Genomic DNA, 22346 nt, shown 5'->3' with positions numbered 1-22346 from the left:
AATAAAGCTATTTTCAGACATTAAGCTATATTTATATTTACAGTTGAGAGCAAATATAAGTAATGGAAGGCCAGAGAACATTAATTTCATTGATATTTTAATTATCTTCAGTTCGAATACTGGTGATTCAGTTAACACCTTTTATTTCAGCATAACATAAAAGTATGAAATTAATAGAGAAGACAGCTGGCCCAAAGCAGAGCAGATTTGCTCAATGGGAGTAAATGTGACAATAGCATGCTCAAAAGGTGTCTGAAGTTTCTATAAAGCATTCAATTTGGACACCCTGGGAGGAAAGGAAGAGGAAAATTTTTTTTTTTTTTTTTTACTTTTTTTGGGGAATAATATCAAACTAAGGAAGCTTGTTGAAATAGATTTGAAGACAACAGCAAAAAGGTAACTATTTACTGGTGACCTGGAATGATGTAAAAACACCATCTTATAGTATCACCAATCAGAATCAAAATCTAAATGGATCACCAAAAGAGGTGATGAAACAACACAGTCAGGGAATCTAATAGAAATTAGGATATATATTTCAGGAGAATGAAACCCTGTTCAAAAGTAGGTAGTAGAAAGTGTGGCCAATAGGGTTTTGAGAAAAAACTTTAAAACCTAATTTAGCCAGTAATACAGTTTTACAAAGATTAAAAAAGTGAGGAACTTACTAAAGAGTCAACAGCAGGTCAAAGCCAAAAATATATTCAAGGCCAATGTTTTTGAAGGGAAGGAAAAATAAGTAACTTATATATTATGTTATATTTCTTATATTACCTTACTGAGGTAACAGGAGAGGTAGTGCATTGGAACCATTCCTTTGGCTTGAAGGAACCGAGTCAAAATAAAAAAAATCAATAAACAGAACCATAGCAAGTTGTTCGGATAAGGTAGTCTATTCTGTGTAGTTCTGAAAGAGATAGATATGAAGTGTTTGAAGCACAAATGTTGACCTTGAGGTTAGCCTTTTATCGAAGCAGTGGGAGGTGATGAACCTGTCAGAAATCTTCCTTGATGAGCAGTTGGCCAATTGCCACAGTTAGAAAATTGGTAGAGGTTATTTAAAAAAAGGAAAAAAGAAAAGTTGAACTGGGAGGCACACTGTTCAACATGCTGCAGAAAAATCAATATAACTTTTGAAGAAGAATGTGAATCTTTTTGGGATGACTTAGAGCTCAACAAGCATATGAATGAAATTAAAAACAGTTGATACTGTATCACTGAAGTTTTAAATATGTTTGGCAGTGTCCATGAAAAAAGATTATCTTTTAAGGGAAAAGCAATACAGTGCATTAGGATAATATTTGATTACAAGGTAAGATTTGAAAGTTGTTGATGTGATGTCCAGTTTATGTTATCTAAAAAAAAAATCAATACAGGAAGGCTACCACAAAGATCCCATACATATTTTTTGTATGAATTTTGCTATCCAATACAAATTCACATAAAATTGAGATTACAAAGTTCACATCATCACAAAATTATATGGTATAATCATGTCTAGAGTAAAATGCACAGAGTAAAATGTACATCAACTTCACTTCTGTTAAGTGCCTACAAAATGCTTATAGAAGAAATAACCCTAAGTATAGGCATGTGATGATAATTAGATTTTGGTTGTGAAGTATCACAGAATCACAGAATAGCTGATGTTGGAGGAGACCACAGAGGGTCACCTAGTCCAGCCTCCCTGCTCAAGCAAGGCCATCCCAGAGCACATGGCACAGGATTGTGTCTAGATGGTTCTTGAATATCTCCAATGAACAAGACTCCATAAGCTCTCTGGGCAGTCTGTTCCAGTGTGTGATCACCTGCACAGTAAAGAAGTTCTTCCTCATGTTCAGGTAGAACTTCCTGGCCATCAGTTTCTGCACATTGCCTCTTGTCCTGTTGCTTGCCACCACAGAGAAGAGCCTGGATCCATCCTCTTGACACCCTCCCTTCAGATACTGATAGACAGTGATGTGGTCCTCTCTCAGTTGTCTCTTCTCAAGGCTGAACAAGCCCAGTTCCCTCAGCCTGTCGTTGTAAGAGAGATTCTTCAGTCCAAGATAAATTATCTTGAAATCATTATTACTAGTCTTTTGCAGATTGGCAAAATTCTATCAGAATTATATTTAAGGATTTTTTTTCTCACAGAGCATCCTAGCCCATAAGATATACTCTGATGAGGCAGTGTTAACAAAAAATAAACAACTATAACATGAAAGTCATATTTGCTTCTTGCCTGCAGATACAGGAGAGTCTATTTCTCAGCACTCATAGTTCAAGGAAAAATAGAATTGGAGTTTTAAATATAGTCCCTATTGCAAGGAAATAAAACAGTCTTAAATTTCTGAGAAATGTAATTAAAAATCTTTCTAATACTGAGAAAAAGATCTGTGCATCATTCAATCTTCTGCTTGGTGATTTGAAATCTAGTAAATAAGATTCTCTGGGTTGCTGATCACTAGAGATACCAGTGACATGTGTGCAAGTTTCCCAGTTACAAAAGTTTCATGGATTTTTTCTTTGTCTTTTGCATGTTTTAAATGTGAATTCTATATTATTTTATTTTATATTTTCAATTGGTATTTGGGCTCATAGCTGTTCATTGACCAGCTATTTTGACTTTTTTTTATAATTCTTTCTGACCTGCTTTTCTTTCCTGTGTTTCAGGAGTCCCTGTTCCTAATTTTCTTGCTTAGTTTTATTTACTTCTAACCTGACTGTGTCTTTAATTATGGATAGTTTCAGTCTTTTGTTCTTCCTTCTTTTTCATTTTCTTAAGTCTGAGTTTGAAAAGTGAGGATTTCTATCTTTTCAAAGTTAATTTAAAAGTCTGTGTTGCAAACCTAAACAGCAGTGATAGAAAACAAAGCTGAGATTGAGTGGATTACAATGACCTCAGTGAATTTATCATTAACTGTCAGATCTCAGATTTAAAATTACAATCATTAACTGTTCCTGCAGTTTCCTTTTAAACTGCTGATGCACACACACTCAAAATATTGAAAATCACTTGGAAACAAAGTTATCATCATTTGGAAACCTAAAGCTTCATTCTAGTATTGTAATAATATTTGCAGATGATTGGAAAAAAAATTTATTCTTTGTACCAGCTGTGATTCACTGCTAGTGCTTAAAAACTAATTTGGGTAAAAGAACATTCTAGAGACATGCAAATAGGCAGTACACAATAACATCAAGGGGTTTTGAATGGGCAATACACTCATTACAGCCTCCCCGACCCTAAAATTGTGAAAGTCCTATTACCAAAACAGGATTCGGGAGCTGATATCACTTATGAGCTCTATAGTAATAAGTAGATTCCTTGTTCTGTGAAGTTTGAAATGAACTCATAAAAGTTACTGAGTTCTAAGAAAGCTCATGATTTTAACTTTCAGCCTCACATTTTTTAGGTTTCTTCTCCTGCTTAGAAGCCGTCATCATGCTCTTTATCACATAATAGGAATGATTCCTAAACCAAATTAGTAATGAAATATCATTTAGATATGAAGAGTGCACAGATGAATAAATAAATAATAAGTAGGCTATATGGCCTTCAAAAAGAAAAAAAATAAAAAAAGGAAGTTTCTTGCTGGGAGGGATGTTTATTACTTGTGAAGAGATCTGTAAATCCTTACACATTTTTGATTCATATTTTCTAAAGCATCAATGTCTCAATTCTGCTATTGTAGCTAAAATGTGTTAAGCTTTGCTAATCTCTGATTTATTTTTACTTCTACACATCTGTCATATAATGCTCTTTTCCTCTTGCTGTCTTAATATACTTGAAAGACTCTGAAACGGTCTTTCCCAGAAGACTGCCAATTTTATTTTCTCTTTTTATTCATTTAGTATGTTGGCAGTTAAATTGTTTTTAAATGATTGTTCTCATTCCCTCAGAAGTTCCTTAAATACCATGTCAAGTCTTTTCTGCAGACAGTTGACTTGAAAAGCATGTTTAAACTTTTATTTAGTTACTTTTTTTCAGTTGTGGAAACTAACACTGGTGTGCTCTATCAAAGGAATGAAGCTGTGCTGTGGCACAGACTGACTGCAGAGACCTATTCCATCTCCATTTATTATAAGCAGAGACTGTTTCACTGCAAAGAATTTTATTCTAGCACAAAAGATGCTAGAAAACATTTTCTCCTATTTGATGGCTCCATTCTCAGAGCCTCCTACTTTAATTCAATTTTATTGGCAAAAGGAAACAAAACATTACTTAAATGAAGGAACACAACCTTATTAAGTGGGTGCTTCTGCAGTAACAGACTCCTAGAAAGGTATCACCCTGAGTTCTAATGGTTTTATCAACTGGAGCAGTGGGAAACATGAATGAGAGGAGAAACCTCACCATCCTCCAGCTTGCATGGGAACACCAAGACAGGGAGAACTCAGATCCAACCCCTTGTCTTAGAGGCAAGCAATATAAGAAGTTTTCATCAGCTGCACACAATTCCTTCAAAAGTTAAGAAAAATATTAATGCAGTAAACATCACTTAAGATCCTAGAAGACTATACCACACTGGAAATTAATTTAATCCACTGCTCTCTGTTGAAAGAAAGCTGTCTTTCAGAAAGCTATTTCTTGCACTATTAGCAAAAAAAATGAAGAATTAAGAATAATAGCTGTCTGCAATTTAGCTGTTTTAGATTCAAAATTTATTAATGCATCTCTTAAACAGGGATTTAAAAATTCCTATAATTTAAGACTAATTTTAATGTGGTTATTTTTTAGTTTTATTTATTAATTATTAATATATGAACCATATTTATTTGGTATCTGATTATGCTATGGAATATTTTGACATTTACATGCCACAGGCCTTGATAATAAATAATTTATGATGTGTAGCTCTACCCTGACATTTAAAAATGGAATCATTATATAGAATTAGATTTTGGGTTATAAAATTGGAAATCTGACTCTTCAAATTTCCTTTAATATTCTCTCTAGAGCTTTGACAATTCAAATAAGAACACACTATTTTGCATTTATGCTTGTTTACTTTATTGCTCGTCTAAAATGGACTTGAATTTACTCAGGGCAGAAACAGAAATATATCTAATTTCCAGCTAATTGCATTTGTTCAGAAAAAGATAGGAAAAATAAATAAGGAAGAAATAATTTCGCAAACTGATAATATTTTGGATATTTGAATAACAGCCAATATTATGAAAGAGCTATCAGATGTGAACCCATTCTAAACCACAAAAAAAAAAGTAGTATTTTGACCTTCTGCCACATCTCAGTTTCTGTTAAAAAAGTTCATTTCATGCTTTTCTTACACTTGGTTAAAATGAGTAAATTTAGTGCACTACTTTTAAGCAACAGATGATTTCAGCACTTGAGAAAACTATATGGAACTTTTGAAAACTCTGTGCACCACAGTTCCTTAAGGAAAAATTAATATAATTGAGATTTGTAATTAATCATTAAATTGAGAGCAAATATTATTTCTAAATTTAGGTTTCCCCTGAAAATAAAAGTGTATCTTATAATCAGCTGTATAAAATCTGCTTTTTGTACCTTCAGAAAAACATCTGGTTTTGTTTAAAGGATTTAAAGAAACAGAAACTGAATATACAAAGTTATTTGGTTCTGGTGGTTTTAAAAGTAAAAGTTGATGAACTGTTAAATAAATTTACATAGAAATAATTTCATAGTGTGTTTGATTGCATTTTACGTATTTATATAAGCTTTATGTATTAACATCAAAAACACCGCTAAATGTTCTGCTGCTTATCTTTATTTAAAAGAAAGAGGTATTTTCCTCTTGAAATGTACTTCTTAAAATGTACCTAATTGTTTCTCTGCTAATTATCTGCTATACAGATTCTGATCTCTTTTTCTCCTTACAAGACATATTTTATTGATTATACATCTTTTAGAAAACTTTGAAAATAGATGTAGGTTCTTGGTTTTCTGGGGCTTTTTTTTTAAGAATTGCCTTTAGGTGTTTTCCCATTTTGTACTTTTTTATTCATAATCTTTTTTTCTTTATGAGTTTCTCTTCTAGAAAATATAAAATAACCCATCACACTATTTCTTTCATTTGTGGGGTAGCACTGCCAGCACCAAGAATATTGAAAAAACTTCCTTGTTATCCTAGTCAATTAATATAGATAGATCCATAACCAATTATAATAAACATTGTCTCTTGTCTACTTTGATATTCTTAACCCATTGTGACAGATGTTTATATCTCTCTTCGAGGAATCACACAAAAATTCATTAACTTCTCAAAAGTAGTTATGAGAATATCTCAAATTAATTTATTATATTGGAATTGCTGGCAGTTATTTCTCTAATCTTTATCTAAATCTACCACATCTGCAAAAAGTGACCAGACTGTCCATGTTCTCATTCTTCTATTTTGGAGACTAAAACCCCACTAGTATTTCAAAACTTTGTGCTAATATGATAGTAGAACTTGATTTTTTTTTAAAGTGGCAAAAACTTGATGTGATGTTTTTGCTGAGACTTTACTGCTCTTATATGGAACAGAAATGTTACCTTCTATGTCTACATTAAAGCCTAGGTTAGAGATATCTTTCTTTACAGCACTGTTGTATTGAAACTCAAAATCTATCTTTGATCTGTTAAGTTTTTCTGCAACAGTTGCTAGCTGCTTTTGATCTTGCATTTCTACATTTGCTAATACTTTTTTTAAAAATTCCAACGTAGAATTTCTCTGGGATTTTTAGTTTGGGTTTGGTTTTGGTTTTTTTTTTTTTTTTTGGTTATTGTTTTGGATTTTTTGGGTATTTTTTGTTGTTTTGTTTGTTTGTTTGTTTGTTTTGAGATAATGCCATCATTTCCCCAGTTTCTGTTAATGATTCAGGGCCTGCTTTAGTAAATTTCTGAATTCCTGAGGGGATTTTGCCTCTGTTTTAACTAACCACATCCAAATACTTTTACATATATTGGCCTGAGTTTCTCTCTCATTTGTTACATCAGTTTAGATGGCATAGTTAAACTCTGTTGTGAAGACTGAAGAGACCACAGTATGGAAATCTTCTATATTCTTCATTATATTTTTCTTTTTTTATACTGCTTTTCAACCTTATGATATTGCACTGTCTCTCTCTCTCTGTATTTTTGGTGTCTTTTTTATTTCTGATGTATTTCTGCTTTTCCAAGTAGCAACTAAAACATACATTTCTATATCAGATTTTCTTTTATATATTCATTGTATTTTCAAAGCAGCTTTAGGTGCTTCATCAGCTTCACATTTACACACTGATATCCACAATAAATATACCTTTAATTTGGAACTTTAGAATAAATATCTACCGTTCTTATATGTTAAAGTGCCCTCTGCATGACTTTTAAAATTATTTTATATCTAGGAGATGATATATCAGTCACTATATTTGTTTTCTTTTTACCTATAACCACTCAAGAAATCATTGCAACTGAAAATCTTGTAATTGGACAACAAAGGATAAATGGAATGATATTGTATTACATGAGATTAGGAAAAAGAGCATACCATGATTTAATGTATGTGGAAGTTTGGGCTGGTGTACAGTTAATTTTCTTCACAGTAGCTAGTAGGGCTTGTTTTGGATTTTTGCTGAAAAAAAAAACCAACAGAGGGTTTTCATTACTGCTGAGCAGTGTCTACACAGAGTCAAGGCCTTTGCTGCTCCTCATACCATCCCACCAGCGAACAGGCTGGAGGGGCGTAAGAAGCTGGGAGGTGACACAGCTGGGACAGCTGATCCCAAATGACCAAAGGGACATTCCATACCTTATGGCATCATGTTCAGCAATAATATAGGGGGACAGTTGGCCTGGGGCCACTGATCAGTAACTAGCAAGATACTGGTTGCTTGATGGTGAGCAAGTGTTTTCATTTGCATTACTTGTTTTTTGTGGATTACATTTCTCTGTTATTGTCCTTTTCTTTACAATTCCCAGTTTTACCCTTTCAATTCTCACTCCCCCAACAGGAGAGATGAGCAAGCAGGACTGTGTGGTGTTCAGTTTCCAGCTGGGGTTGAACAAAGATAATATATTAAATTTTATGAACATAAACCACGTCGCTATGTAATTATTTTTCGGAACCTACTCACTTAGATGAATTGAATACTAGGTATCTTAGACTGGATTTTGAACAGTGACCAGTTTTTAGATAAAAAGTCAGTATCTCATTACCAGCTCTTCAAGGAATTTTTCCCTCCTTTTTCAGACTGTATGCACAGTTTTTCTTATTTTCTGATTGTATTTGTAGCTGTGTAATGAAATTTATCTGCATGACATAAAGCCATATTGTGCCATTCACTTTTAAGCCGTATTTCCCATTAATTCCATTGAGAACTGCTGCTTAAAAATGGATGGTGCAATATTGCACTTAAATCTGCAAATACAATTAAATTATATTAGATCTTAGCTGTAGGAGCTAGAAAGTAGGTGATCTGAAAGCAGGAACAGGAGTTAAAAACTTCAAGCTGCATAAAACAATATTTGATAGCAAAAATATTAATTTTTTTAAAATGTTAAGAAATTTGACATTGATTCTTACCTTTATGTAGTACATTCTTCACTTTTTTCCTAATAAACTTTCACCTCATGCATCCTTTCTTTTGGTTAAACTGCAAAGGCCTGATGAAAAACGTATCAGCAATAAGCACATGACTGGGGAATTTAACCCTGTATTGTTTTGCTGGTGGCACAGGAAATTTGACTTTATAGTGGTAGTTAGGCATAGAATCTGTTGTTCTGCTGGGTGATTTTCCCTGTGTGGTTTTCAACTACATTTCTTTTACAACTAACTACTGAACGCTGAAATTTGAGAAAAGGTGTCACTCCGATGGTAATGCATTTTATATTGTATTCTCTACTTACTAATACACTGCCATAATGAGGTAGAATGTAGTTCTTTGACAAAGGTACATGAATACTAATGATCAAGGTGGGTAATGTTCCACAAAAATGCTTGCCAATTTACATACAGAATAGGTGATACTTCGTTGTTTTTGTGATCGGGTTTTTCAAGGGCTACACGGGATGCTATTTTACGAGGCAAGATGCCATTAAAGTTCAGCACACACACAGGAACTTCTTGCCATTAATGCTGAAAATGTTTCAAGGAAATAGTGTAGTGAGCAATGCATCAACACACTGATCATTATCACACTCTTACCATACTCAAGTCCCTTGCTTTCCTAGTAGTGCTCCATTGCTAACCCTGAAAAGCAGGACAAGGACAGCATACTGCATAACATTTTTGTGAATAAACTAGAATAAGCTAGAGCATAAATAAATACATAAGGGAATACAGTATTTCAGAGTCTAAGCAAACATTATTAAAAAATAATGAAATACTATTGGAGAATTACATTAGAAAATATCACTTGTCTCCTGAGGGGTTTTTTTGCTGGTTGGTTGGTTTGTTGGTTTATTTTATTCTGCAGGATGTTTTACATTCCCAAGGGAATGGTTCTCAGCATTTGTTGCATTTTTTTGTTTGTTTAAAAATTTATATTTGGGGTGTGAAGGGTTTGCTAGATTTTTTACTAGAGGTAGACTTTTCAATGCAGAGAATAATAATTAGACAAGTTGATTTTCACAACTTATACGTCTTTGACTTTGTATTCATAAGGAAACGAAAAAAATCCTTGCACTATGAAACTGGAACAAAGGCAATGAGACATACTTGGCTGAATTAAGCATAAGTGAAAGTCAATGGCTAGCATGGTATAGTGGAACTTTTACATCCATCTAAGCAACTTGGTGCTAGCTGTTTTCTGGGGGCAAAAATATATTACATATTTGCATCAAGTTAATGTTTTCAATTCACTGTATCTATGGTTTCATGTTCATCTTTGATTTCTGAGCATTAATATTCAGTGTTGGTTAGGGTAGAATCTTCTCTTCTTGAAACTTTTTGGCATTTTAAATTAAACGTTTCCCAAAATGCAAGGAAGGAAATATAATCAGTGAAGTCTATGAGTTTACAAAAATATCAAGCAAACCTCTTTCTCCTCCCTGATGCATTCAGAAATGTCTTGGTGGACCGTCTGGCTGCTATAAGAGCTAAATGATTTACTGACTAATGATTTATGAAATTTAGCATTTTCTCAGCTTGTAAAGGTCAGCTGGTCACATATTAAACCAACTTCCCTTTATACTAGTTGTTTTTGAGACCCAGGAATGTGAATTCTTCTGAAGATAGAATCATTACAGAAGCAGTTGGAAAATAAGGGACACAATAAGGGAAAAGGTAAACTCAGAAAAGGCAGAGTGAAAAAGTCCAGAATGAGAAGACCAAGAACAGAAATTCAGGGAAAGAAGTACTCAACACAGGTATTTTGTTCTTGCTGCTGATTAAGTGTTGCATATGTCAGAGTGACAAATAGTTCATGTCTAATGCCAGTCTGTACTGAGCACATTGTTGCAAAGGCTGCAGACAACTCTTGTTGAAAGACTTTGCACCTAAAAGATCCTCACTGGAAATCCTGCTTCAGACTTGTCCTGTTTCTCTTCTCCCCTTGTGTGAGCAGATATATGCCAGCTTGTCCTGTGTGAATATATATATCCCCATTATAAATCCAGTGCAGATGTATGTTGCTTTCATGGAGTTCAGTGCTTGGGAAAATTGTTTAGATGTTTCAGTTAATCTGTCATATAAACATTTTAATTATCAACTGTAAAAGAAAATGGTATTATATTCACCTTTTAGAGACTTGGAAGTTATTTTAACCATAATTCAGTATTTAGGAGAACTCTTGGGATTTTTGAAGGTGCTAGATTTTTTTCTTTTTTAATTTGAAAAAATTTTGGGTTTAATCACCTTTAGAGATTTATAATCATTTGTCAATTAAATTATTTTGTGACTTTTTTTAGCACCAGCTGTCATAAACACTACTTTTCAAGTATCATGACATATTTTGTCTAGATCTATACATAGGTAAATATATTTTGCTCTGGTTTAAGCATACTAGTGCAAGAACCCTTTTTTACAATTAAGATAATGCCTTTACTAATTGCATAACCTGTAAGAATAAAAAAGAATCAGGGTATAATTTTTTCTTTATAGGTAAAGGTCCACTGTATGCTGAGGACTATATTTAGCTCTTAATTTTATTTTAGGTATTGTTTTTGTGTACTAAGACTTCAAGTTTCATTAAGGGTGAAATTCTCTTCCTTTTTGTGTCAATGCCATTGACTTTAGTGTAACTGTAGTTTTACCCTAAATTTGCACATTATTTATATCTGCTGATTAGGAAGGTATAATAATGATATGAGTGCTGGAGTGGGACAGTGATACTGGTCTTTGTTGCTTAATTATTCAACTCACAAACAGTGAAGAGGGAAATGGAGTTAGGGATAAGTTTTTTTGGCAATCTTATTTCTTTTATTTTAATGCTTTTGTTGCTTATATTCTTCCATATTCTTTTCTGTTTCATCCAAAATCTGGAACAGAAAATCTTGAGTACTTACAAGCTGGTAAGCAGGTCTGTTTTTATCACAAATATTCACCACATTTAAATAGTGAAGATTTTTTACTTCGTGTTTTTTCAATAACTCAAGGCAAATAAGTCTCTGCAAATGAAGCTCACCCAAGACACTTACTACTTCTTGGAAAAAGTCCCAATAGTTCTATTATCAAAATACATTTTCACAAGAAATCGTGAATTTCTGATGTTTCACATGGTGGTGGACTGGGGGAAGGCACTGAGATTATTCTTTTAGCCATAGAGAACAATCCTCCGTGTGTATGTGGCAGTCGGTGCTTACTCCATGTGTCAGGGCGTGTGCCCATCCTGTGTATGAGCATCACCCAGACCGCATCCTGGTCTGGGTTCTGATGGATTTGCTTAGCTCTGATATATGTGCCACATCTTCCACATGCATACACATGTGCACAAGGAAAAGTCAAGACCCTTCTGTTGACATATTTCAAATACCATGACTTTCACACCAGCCCATTAAATCATTTCCAAATTGTGTATGCAAACTGAAGCAATAGGTGCCATCTGCTCCTGTTTCAGGTACGCAGTCTGTCAAACTCTGTAGTTACACCCTACTGAAAGGAATCCATGCTAATGCAAATTGCAGAAATCTCAAAATGATGAGGCCCACTTGCTACATTTTAAAGATGTGTTCTTTTCATGGTATACTCCACCAAATATTTTGTGTGAATTAAGTAAAAGTAGTTTTAAAATATATGATTTGTAGCTACACTATAAATATCTTGTATTTAGTATGACAAGCACTGAGATAGTCTTCTGAAATAATAGTAAGAAAACCATCTTTTTTTATTTAATACAATTCATGACTTATTAATGTTTTGATAAAATACCACAAAAACACCCAGATGTGTTTAGCAAATGAAACATTGAGTACTGCTTCATTTATAAATTCATGTCTCAACAGGAAATATATTTGTTAAATAGACAAGTTAGCACTAAACTCATTAAAAATGTTTTATAGTCCAAAAGAGAAAAAATATTCTAAAGAGATGCCATAGTCTTGAAAATGGATTAGGGTAAAATCTAAATTTAAGCCCTAAATTACTAAGTCTGTGTGAGAAGCAGGTAATAACATAGGAAACCACTAACATTGAGTAATGGTTCATATATATGGACCTGTACATCTGATGAAAAAAAAAAAAAAAAAGAAATAACACTGTTTCTTGCTTGACAGTTTTGAATAATGCCAAATACTAAGTTTTGTTGTAAACCTTAGAAAAATAAATTATTGTGGTAAAAAGGATTTGTATCTATCTGCCATTTTATCAACTATTATAGCTGTGGTAGCATAAACATGATGTTTCTGTGATAAAGAAAAGTATGTGCTCATAACTTTATATATATAAGTTATAAATAACTGAGATATAAGTAAGTGGTACATCACGTTCAGCCAAGAAATCCTGACTTTCTTATTTCAGGAGTTGCAGACATTGTTTTGCATTATGAGTCTATTGGCATGAGTTAGAATTTACTAGTGTGCAAAAGGGCTGTATAATCTATGCTCTTATCATAGTATAAAGCATCATATAAATGAATAATAGATTTGTATTCTGTAAATAATAGCATACTGCATCTAAACCACATCATTATTTTTATTAAGATGGTTTATAAATTGTAAAGGAAAAAAAAATTGATCTGGAAAACTGCAGAGTGCCATCAATTCTCTTTTGATATATGAGAAAATTGCACATACTCGGTATGTCACAGGATGTACAAATTTAATCCAGTGTTGAAGTGTAATAAAATTTCCTGTAATAGCATGTACCAACATACAACAAATCAATTTAAACTTATTTTTTAATGATATTACATTTTTTTAAAATTATTATCTTCACCTTCTAGCACCCTGTGGAAGCCGATCAACAGGTTCTGAGGGGACTGTATTATCACCAAACTACCCCAAGAATTACAGTGTTGGTCACAACTGTATTTACTCTATCACTGTTCCTAAGGAATTTGGTAAGTATGTCTGGTCTCATTCATATCTTTTTGTTGCATGGATACTTTCAGCAATTCTGGATGATTTGTATGGTTGCTTTTACATAAAAAATAGTAATGTGAAAAAGCTGTTTTAAGCTGATACTTCTATTAACACTTTTATCAATTTATAGTGCATTATTTTCTCAAAACCCTTACAATTGTCTTTATCTTTTGAAATTAGTGTTCAGTATTTTTGTTTCACTGTGATTACTAAAATGTAACTTAGAATATTACTGTGATGCTAACCAAATATATTAGCGGTACCACTTCAGGTTTCTTTTCACCCAAGGTGAGGTGCCTATGCTCTAGAAAGTTAAGCATAGCTCCAATAAGTCCATATAACCAGGGGAAGCAACGTTTATCTTAAATATTTGGTACTGTTGCTTTTTTAAACCCTTGGCTTCTCTGCATCATGAGGCAATGGCATAGTCTTTATTGACAAATGAAATTAGAGCAGCATGTGACTGCTTGTTTTTTGTAGATTCTCTGAACCGCCATCAAAACTTCACTGCCATGCTAACATTTTTTCTGTTGACTGGACAAATATTTTAATAACATCTTCTGTCCCAAACAAAGACAGGGCTTTTACAGCACTGTTTTATCTCCCTGGATTTATGAATTATTTTATCTCACTTTATTATTAAACAATGTCTATGATAACAGCTGATGGTTTGTTGTCCACTTTTAGTTCTTGGTAAACAGTATGCCACGTATTGAGTATCATTTAAGCTTTAAATATCCATGCTTTCAATTTATGTTTGGATAAGCAGGACTTCATTCTGACCCATGGCTCACCTTTCAGTTTGTCAAATAAGAGGCGCCTGGGGATGGGGATGGGTATTTATTAACCTTCCTTCATGTTGATTCTGAAAACATCTTAGCCAAATTAAAGACAGTGCTTCAGCTGCAATGTGTCCATCTGCCATACTCATGATATCTGGACTCCCTCAATATCCAATTACCTTGTTCTTGTGTATAGTGTCGAGGTGCATAGACTACTACAAAATAAAAGGTTTTTAAAAGTATTGGCTCCTAAGTCATGCTAATCTCTCCTTATTCCTCAAATATTAAGAAAAAATTAAACACATTTGTACAATTCTTGATTTATTTCTAGCTGTTAGAAGCATGTGCTATTGACACAGCTAATTGTTTTTAGATAAACTGTAAATTTTATATCCTTCCATTTTCATCAAATCTGAAGTTACTGATTTGATATCAGTACACTGATACGTCTTAGTTTATGAAACGGATATCAACATGTAAAACCTTAAAATTACTACAGTAAATGATTCAAAATGTTAGTTCTTTGTACTTCATATTTTTGACATTCTGGTTTGAAATGTAGTTTTGTGATTTCCAGAAATAAAGCCAGATTTCCCAAAACAACACATAGAAATGAGGAAAATCCTACTGCTCTGGATAGTTATTTGGAGTAATTTGAGAAATAGTTGTTTTCTTATATACTAAGCATGATAGTAACAGTGTTAAGGAATTCTATTTGACCGTTTCACAGTGATTAGACAAAAAAAACGCTGATGCAAAAAAATGGTTTCGATATGCTTAACCTTAGCATACAAGGATTTGGTGACACATTGCAGAATATAAATTTGATAGGATATCTAAACTTTTTTATGTCCTACCTTGGGATAGACCTTTGCTTTTTTTTTCTTGTATTTAAATAGTGTATTTTGACAATTAGTTCAGGTACCTGTAGAGTATACCATGGATCTTATTTGATCCATTGTTCTCTGCATGCAGAAAACAAAAATGCCTGTGTGTTGAAAGAGAAAGGTAGAAAACACATCTGGTAGTAACCTCTCAAAAAGAGGATGACATGACACATTGAAACAAATGCTAAAACAAATATTTCCATTTTAGCTGCTTTTTCTGATGATACTCCTACAGTAATAGGAAGCAGAATTCCTTGAACCCAAAAGCTCAGATTTTAAAATCTGAATCTTTCTTTGAATTGTACACTGGTGAACAAATTTTGCAAGTTATTAATATAGATTTTTTCCTGACCTGTGCTCTTCCTCTAATCTATCATTACTAAAATCATTCCAGTAAAAACTATTAAGAAAGGTAAAGTAATTCTGACAATTGATTTAACTGAAGTTTTTTACATTCAATAAAATTATTTGTCTTGGTCTAAAATTTTACCATATGAGTAATGAGTGTTTTATCTAATAGCTTTTATCTGTCACTCATCAAAATGTATTTAAGTACAGTTGCAGAAAAGAATAGCCATAAAATTGTTATTCTGAGCTTTTTCAGATCAATTTTAGGCAGTAGGAACTTTGTTCCTGTAACCTGGGTCCTGACAGATGACATTGCATTAAGAAAAGAGTCTCCACTTGCAATGCTTGATATGTAGGGATCACTCACTGACAAGATGGTTACAAAAAAAATCTGGACTTTGTGGAAAAAACACACCAAATTTCACATTCAATTCACTTGGTAATATACATCACATCATGTAGATTTGACAGAGATGATTCACAACAACAAAGAGTCAAAATAACCTTTTTGAGAATGAAGGGGTACTCCAGCAAAGCTGCTGAGATTTAGATAATTTAAAAGTAATTTTCCTAAAGAAAACAGCAACAAATCTGTAACCATCTCTATGGCTCCAATTTTCAATGTGAAATATAGCAATCAAATATTTGCTGAATGGAAACTCTTCAAGAACTGTTTTGGCGTCTGATACAGTAAATGAGAACTTATAACAAAGAACAGTTAAGAGAAAAAAAAGTGAAAACCTTGTTGTTGCATTTCTGTTGTTTGGTAACATGTCGCAACCTTTCCAAAAGCGCCTCCAAGAAAGCCTCTTGGTGCAGCCAGCACACTTGCACACACACGCCAGATAGCTAGCTAAAACAGTCCGACGATGAATGAACAGGAAGAGTTTTCGCATAGGGTTTTACAGGAGAGATTTGATGCATCCGCACTCGTGCGAGGTTTCAGAGAAGTTCCGGGGTAGAGCAATGCGGGGTCCAGGGTAAGAGAACTAATCGAGAAACTCTGAGGACGTATCAGGTAACAACGGTTGTGGCAACCAACAGAGCCAACCAGGGGAGCAGAACTGGGGTACATTAACAGAACAGAACAAAGCATTCTGGGCAAGCTTTTCAGTCACCACAAGCTGGAAAGGAACCTAGGACTTATCCCACCATAGGACTCCTTTCATTCCTTGTCCAACAGGCCCACCGGCCTCCACAACTCCCCCTTCTATATTAATTAAAAGGGCTTTTCCTAGGGATCTCAAAATCAAAGGTTTTAAGCAACTGAACACACATAAAACAACAAAAACGATTAAAAGAATCCATAATACAACTTTGAACAGGGAAGCTAAGCACTTAGCGAGTCCCCAGTGTCTCAGCAAGTCTTCAAACCACACAGGTGGTTTTTCTTTCTAAGTCTTTCATCTTTTGGATGCTGGCATGGATGCTTCCACTATATGTTCTCTTTGGGCTGCACTACCAACCAAGCATTCACGGCCAATATTGTCAGGAGCATCCAGAAAGGTGGCGAGGCAGGTGCTGGGCATCATAGTGTTAGGTGTGGGTACAGGCCCAGGTAGCTGCTTCTGTAGGGGTTTTTAAACAAGATTCTTAAAAAAAATTTGCAAAATTTCAGGAAGGGGGCTTTCTTTTCCCTCCCTCTTTTCATTTCCCTTTATTAATTAAAAGCTTGGGAAAAAGGGGGTGGTAGTAAGGTGACAGGGGTATGGGGTTACATGGCTGAGGAAGTGGTAATGAGGAGTAAATAAAAGGGGAGTGCAATGCAACAGAAAGCATCCCAGTAGGGGTATTGGGGAGTGTGGCTGAGGGAAGGGCAAAGCAGAGAGGTGGAGGTAGGGAATATTAGCTGGTGGGAAAGCAACAGGAGGATAAAGGGGGTAGGAATTGCAATAATGAAGGCAATTTGGGAAAGACTTAAGGAGACACCACAACTGGTTAATCTTACCTGGTCGATGTCCTGGTTGAAGTTCTGGTGACAGGATGGTAGGTCGATGTATATAATGGAGATCTGCACTGTCTCTGCGCTGCATTTCTTTGGTGTTTAGATTGTTCTCTGTCGGTTTCAGGTGTGGTTGTGTCCATGGGGGCAGTGTTTGCTGGGCTAGTGTAAGGCTTGATGTTCTTTCTTGGAAGCTACTTTGGGCTTGCAGGGATGCCCAGGGTAGAAAATGCCAGGAGGAAGTGTCAGATGGTATCTTTGGCCTTCTCTCTTGTGTGGGCTGAGGCAAACACTGCTCCAGAAAAGGTGTAACGCAAGGCTGTCCCGAGCTCTGCTGGGCATTTCTTGAATGCTGCTGGTGGTGGTGTGGGCACCCTACAGATCAATGGGAGTCTTTGGCTACACGGTGTTTCAGGCAGTCTTTTATAAAATGTCCAGGCTTTCTACAGTTAAAACATCTCTGCTTATCTCTTGATGATGCCACTAGGGCTTCAGCCACCCCTCTTGAGACCACTGTTGCTATTATGTGTTCAGTGATGCCAGTTTGGCACAGACTTCAATCATTTGGTCTACTGTAGGCTTAGGGTAAAAAGGGAGGGCCCTTAAAATTTTCTTACACTCTAAATTTGAGTTGGTCATTACCAGACTACATAAAATCTCTTTGTGGGCTTCTGCATTCTCGACTGCGTCTCAGTAGAGCTCTTTGGACAATCAATGAATTTAATAAGACTCTTCTGTGCCTTGTCCAATATCTGAAAAGTTCAGGGTGGGAGTGGCATCATCTGCGACCTGGAGCAGTGCTGCCTCTGCTGCTCTTTTAATGTCTCCTAGGACAGCCTCGGGGATGATTTGAGCCTGGTCCTGGGGGCGCTCAAAGTCACGTTCTCCGCTCAGATGCTCAGCTGTCAAATGAGCTCTAGTACGGTCTCTTTGATATGTTTGTAGAAGCTGTCTTGTCTTCCATATCCATATCCATTCCCACAGCATATGTTCCATGGGGGAGAGGAGACATGACATAATGTTTTTAATATCACGGGGCACTAGGGTGAAAGTGGAGAGAGTGACTTGGAGCAAGTTTTTAAAGTAGGGCGACTCCTGCCCATATTCCTTAGCAACCTTGCAAAGCTCTTTGATTTCTCTGTAGGGAATTGGCTCCCGTATTCTTTTAATTGTGGGTGTCCCCCGCCTCCCTTTTGTTAAAACGACTGGGAAGGTTGCAATCTTTTGGGCCAATTCCCAGTCTCCCTCCCGGGTGGCTTCTCTCTGTGTTTGTGTCCAGCGATAGTCAGGCTCTGATTCAGAGTCTGTGATGCTGCTGTCATCTTCTGGAAAGGAGGACCAGTTTTCCCTCGGGCGAGCCGTGGCAGCCTGGAGCTGAGCAGCGGGGGGAAAGCGTGACAGCTTTTGGATACCGTCACTGCCCAAACCAGGCTGGGGGCGGGAGTCGCGGAGGACCAGGAGTGCTGTGCTGGAGCGGGGGGCACATCCCGATGCAGAATGCAGCAAGCTGCCCCGCTCTGCCGCTGCGGCCCGGCGGGAGCCAGGGCCTCTCCCACCGAGCCGGGGCCGCTCCCACTTTGGGGTGAGGGAGCTGGGGGGGAGGGGCTGGCCAGGGGCGGCAGCGGGGATGGGGGACGCGTCGTGCGTGATGACGTGTACAGGCGAGGGCGGAGGGGGGGCGCGAGATTGTGAAATATCCGGCACCTCATGGCTGACGCCATGTTCGGACATAGCTTGGAAAGTGGGCACAGGCGGGAGATTTGGGGAAGAGCTGGGGATAGCGTGACTGGTGCCACCCTGGGAAGGGGAAGCGCCAGGAAGACGGCAGCAGCCTCACGCCCCTGGGCGAGATCCGTCCCCCGATTCCCTCCAAGGCAGGGAAAGGGAGTCAGGAATACAGGGAGAGAAACACGGCGAGGGGGTTCTTAAACTGGGGATACCATTTCCCGAACACTCCTCAATGTCTTTAACGCATTTAACAATCGTTGCAAATAAAGGATAAAACTTTCCCACTGGTAAGTCCCCTCTCGATTGTAGAACACCCAACTTTGTCTTAACTTGATCCCAAAAGTCTTTAGAAAAGAGTGAATCCCGCGAAATGTAAGGAAAGTGTTTAAACAGCCAGTGAAATAAATGCTTCAGCTCTCCCCTTGAAAAACAGCAATTTCCCCGAACAAGAGCTGATTTGATTGAAATATAAACGTCCTGCTGGGAGTGGGTCAGTTTAGCTCCTATCTCCCCTCTTCTTAACAATAGAGAGAAAAAGAATAAAAGGAAAAGAGAGAAAAGTGACTTAGTATCTCTCTCACGAAACTCTGGGCTCAAAGAAAACTCTCGGGGGACCTCCCTGTGGTAGCGCGCAGTTTGCTGCTGCGGAAGCTGGAGGAGCGGTGTGGAGCGGCGGGCGAGGCGGCGCCGCGTGGGAAGCGCGTGGCGGAGCTGCACGGGGTTGGGTCTGCATCCCCGGCTCCATGCCGGAGAGCACCGGCTGGACTGTGACCTGCTGCCTATTCTTGGAGCGGGACGCGGGCGGCATTCAGCCTCTTCCTGCTTCCCCACCGCCGGCCGCTGCCGCTGCTGGTGGGCCCGGGGGAACGAGAAAGTGCCGCCACTGCCCGTACGGCGCGGCCAACGGCGGCTCCCCCGGGCAGCAGGGGCGGGAGGCACAGGCACTGCTGCTGCTTCTGTAGCAGGAGCTGAAGGCTGTCACTTACTCGCTGCTGAAACGGCTGAAGGAGTGCTCACTGGACGCCTTCTGGAGGCGGTGGGATCCCGCGGGGGAATGCGCAGGAGCTGTGTCTTGGTGGCCCACATCGAGGTGCGCCTGGGGGGTCTGGCGGCGCCCCCGCACTTTCTCCTGGGCAAGCTGTTTCGCCGGCTCTGACTGCTCCTGTAATCTTCGTCTTCAGTGAAGCGGCTGTGCCAAACGCCAACTTCCAGGAGTGCAGGCTGTTAGAGATGCTTCCAGGGGGGTTCCAAGGAAGTCCGTGTTCGAGCACCATTTGTCGCGTTTTTGTTGTTTGGTAACATGTCGCGACCTTTCCAAAAGCGCCTCCAAGAAAGCCTCTTGGTGCAGCCAGCACACTTGCACACACACGCCAGATAGCTAGCTAAAACAGTCCGACGATGAATGAACAGGAAGAGTTTTCGCATAGGGTTTTACAGGAGAGATTTGATGCATCCGCACTCGTGCGAGGTTTCAGAGAAGTTCCGGGGTAGAGCAATGCGGGGTCCAGGGTAAGAGAACTAATCGAGAAACTCTGAGGACGTATCAGGTAACAAACGGTTGTGGCAGCCAACAGAGCCAACCAGGGGAGCAGAACTGGGGTACATTAACAGAACAGAACAAAGCATTCTGGGCAAGCTTTTCAGTCACCACAAGCTGGAAAGGAACCTAGGACTTACCCACCTTAGGACTCCTTTCGTTCCTTGTCCAACAGGCCCACCGGCCTCCACACCTGGTCAATATAGACACAACCCACGAACAATGTAATAGCATATTCAGTGTGTAGAAGGGAACTCATTGGCCTGGATTAGTTTTTGATGGACTGAAAAGAAAACCTATTTCATATGCAGCTTCTCACGTTCTCAAGTCAAAAATTCGTTGGAAAAGTCATTTCAATGTGGACTTTTTCCCAGTGTTTCATTATTCTGTCATGCAGAATCACAGCTGTAATATTTCATACCATGACACTTTAAAGCTACAAGATAAATGATTCGCAAAAGCACATAGTGTGCCACAGGCAAAATCTTTCGTAAACATGGAAGACTCAGCTTCTTTGACATGCTCCCACTGATATTTTAAAGTGGTGTAATGATTGTTAATTGTTCAACCCTGAAGTACAGCTTTAGTTGCAATTAAAATGCAGATGTTTGCGATTTTTTTTTTCCTGATGGACATGACCTAATTTGTATGCTCTACTCTGTATAATGGTGTCATCTATTCTTCTTCTTCTTAAAATAATGTTTTTAACAGTAAAACAGATTTTATATTGGCCAGCCTTAGCAAATGGCTTTCCTTTTTGTTAGAGCAAAAAGATAGATTGAACATACACAGTAAGGTATATAAGTGTGGCTTTTACCTATGCTATCAGAAAATAAGTATATATTCTCAGTTGCCATCAAAAATTATGAAATTTAAATCAGAAATATCTTTTCTTACCAAGAAGCTAAAAAATTAATTGGGACAATGCCTAGTTTCCATGGAAACATTTGCTTTACAGCTACAGGAAAATATAATATTAAAAAAATTGCAAGAACTTTATTGGTAAGAATGACATTTTGAGACAAGATTTCTTAGAATTTTGGCAATAAAGGTAGATCCAGTAAACAGGGAAATTAAGTTCCACTATTCTCTTCAATTCTTGAATAATTGGCTTATATTCACAGATATATTTATGCCATTTTGAGCTTTTGATTATGTCTTTTCTTGAATTTCTAGGAGATAGTCCTGAGTTATTCAATATTAGCAACATCGAAAAGAAAGAACCAAACAGCTGAACTTTGGGGTTATTGTTATTATTATTAATAATATACTTGAAAGAATTTTTTTTTTGCCAATTACCGGAAGATAAACCTACAGATTTTATTCTGCCAGTGAAGATACGCATTGAGCAAACAATAGTGTCAACATGTGTTTTCTGTTAGACAGCTCACTGCATCTGCAATTGTTAGACAGCTTAACAGTCGTGTCACAGTAAAGTTATTTCAGTACTGTTTGATTTGATTTCAAACTCAGTTTACATTTGGAAAGAAAAAGATAGTCAAGGACAGATCATAAGTAGCAGAATGTGCCAAATGACAACCTCACATCAAGAGGGAATGAGAACCAAATGGTATTTGTGATAATACTTAGCTGCATTACAGTAAAACATTTGCTTTAATAACTTGAATCCATCATCACTGCTTTTTACACCTTAATGTAATTTAAGAAACAT

The 22346-nt window shown here is 37.0% G+C and overlaps 2 protein-coding genes across 6 annotated transcripts in view; one reads left to right on the top strand and one right to left on the bottom strand.

Moving 5' to 3' along the window:
* Nucleotides 1-22346, top strand: part of CSMD3 (CUB and Sushi multiple domains 3) — a 613333-nt gene that overhangs the window by 453988 nt on the left and 136999 nt on the right. For all 4 annotated transcript variants that reach the window (XM_042035930.1, XM_042035929.1, XM_042035928.1 and 1 more), the window contains one exon: nt 13312-13428. In XM_042035930.1, coding sequence (XP_041891864.1) covers nt 13312-13428 — 117 coding nt within the window. The remainder of the gene's footprint in view (nt 1-13311; nt 13429-22346) is intronic.
* LOC121668290 lies at nt 6005-19659 on the bottom strand. 2 transcript variants are annotated; one of them, XM_042035933.1, is made up of 2 exons: nt 17416-19659; nt 6005-8596 (listed from the first exon to the last, which is right to left on the bottom strand). In XM_042035933.1, the coding sequence occupies exon 1, from the start codon at nt 19138-19140 to the stop codon at nt 18130-18132; it is 1011 nt and encodes a 336-aa protein (XP_041891867.1). In that variant the 5' UTR covers nt 19141-19659; the 3' UTR covers nt 6005-8596; nt 17416-18129. The 2 variants fall into 2 exon arrangements, with proteins under 2 accessions (XP_041891867.1, XP_041891866.1); XM_042035932.1 differs by lacking the exon at nt 6005-8596 and adding an exon at nt 16756-17035.

The sequence above is a fragment of the Corvus kubaryi genome, unplaced genomic scaffold (genome assembly GCF_017639235.1).
Source record: "Corvus kubaryi isolate FWS band 111438036 unplaced genomic scaffold, C.kubaryi_AGA036_p1.0 37385, whole genome shotgun sequence".
Lineage (NCBI taxonomy): Eukaryota > Metazoa > Chordata > Aves > Passeriformes > Corvidae > Corvus > Corvus kubaryi.
This window is presented reverse-complemented; position numbering and strand designations above follow the sequence as displayed.

Bases quoted from the DNA above. Each gene is read 5' to 3' on its own strand.
- LOC121668290 (XM_042035933.1), bottom strand. From the start codon at position 19,140: ATGTCCGAACATGGCGTCAGCCATGAGGTGCCGGATATTTCACAATCT.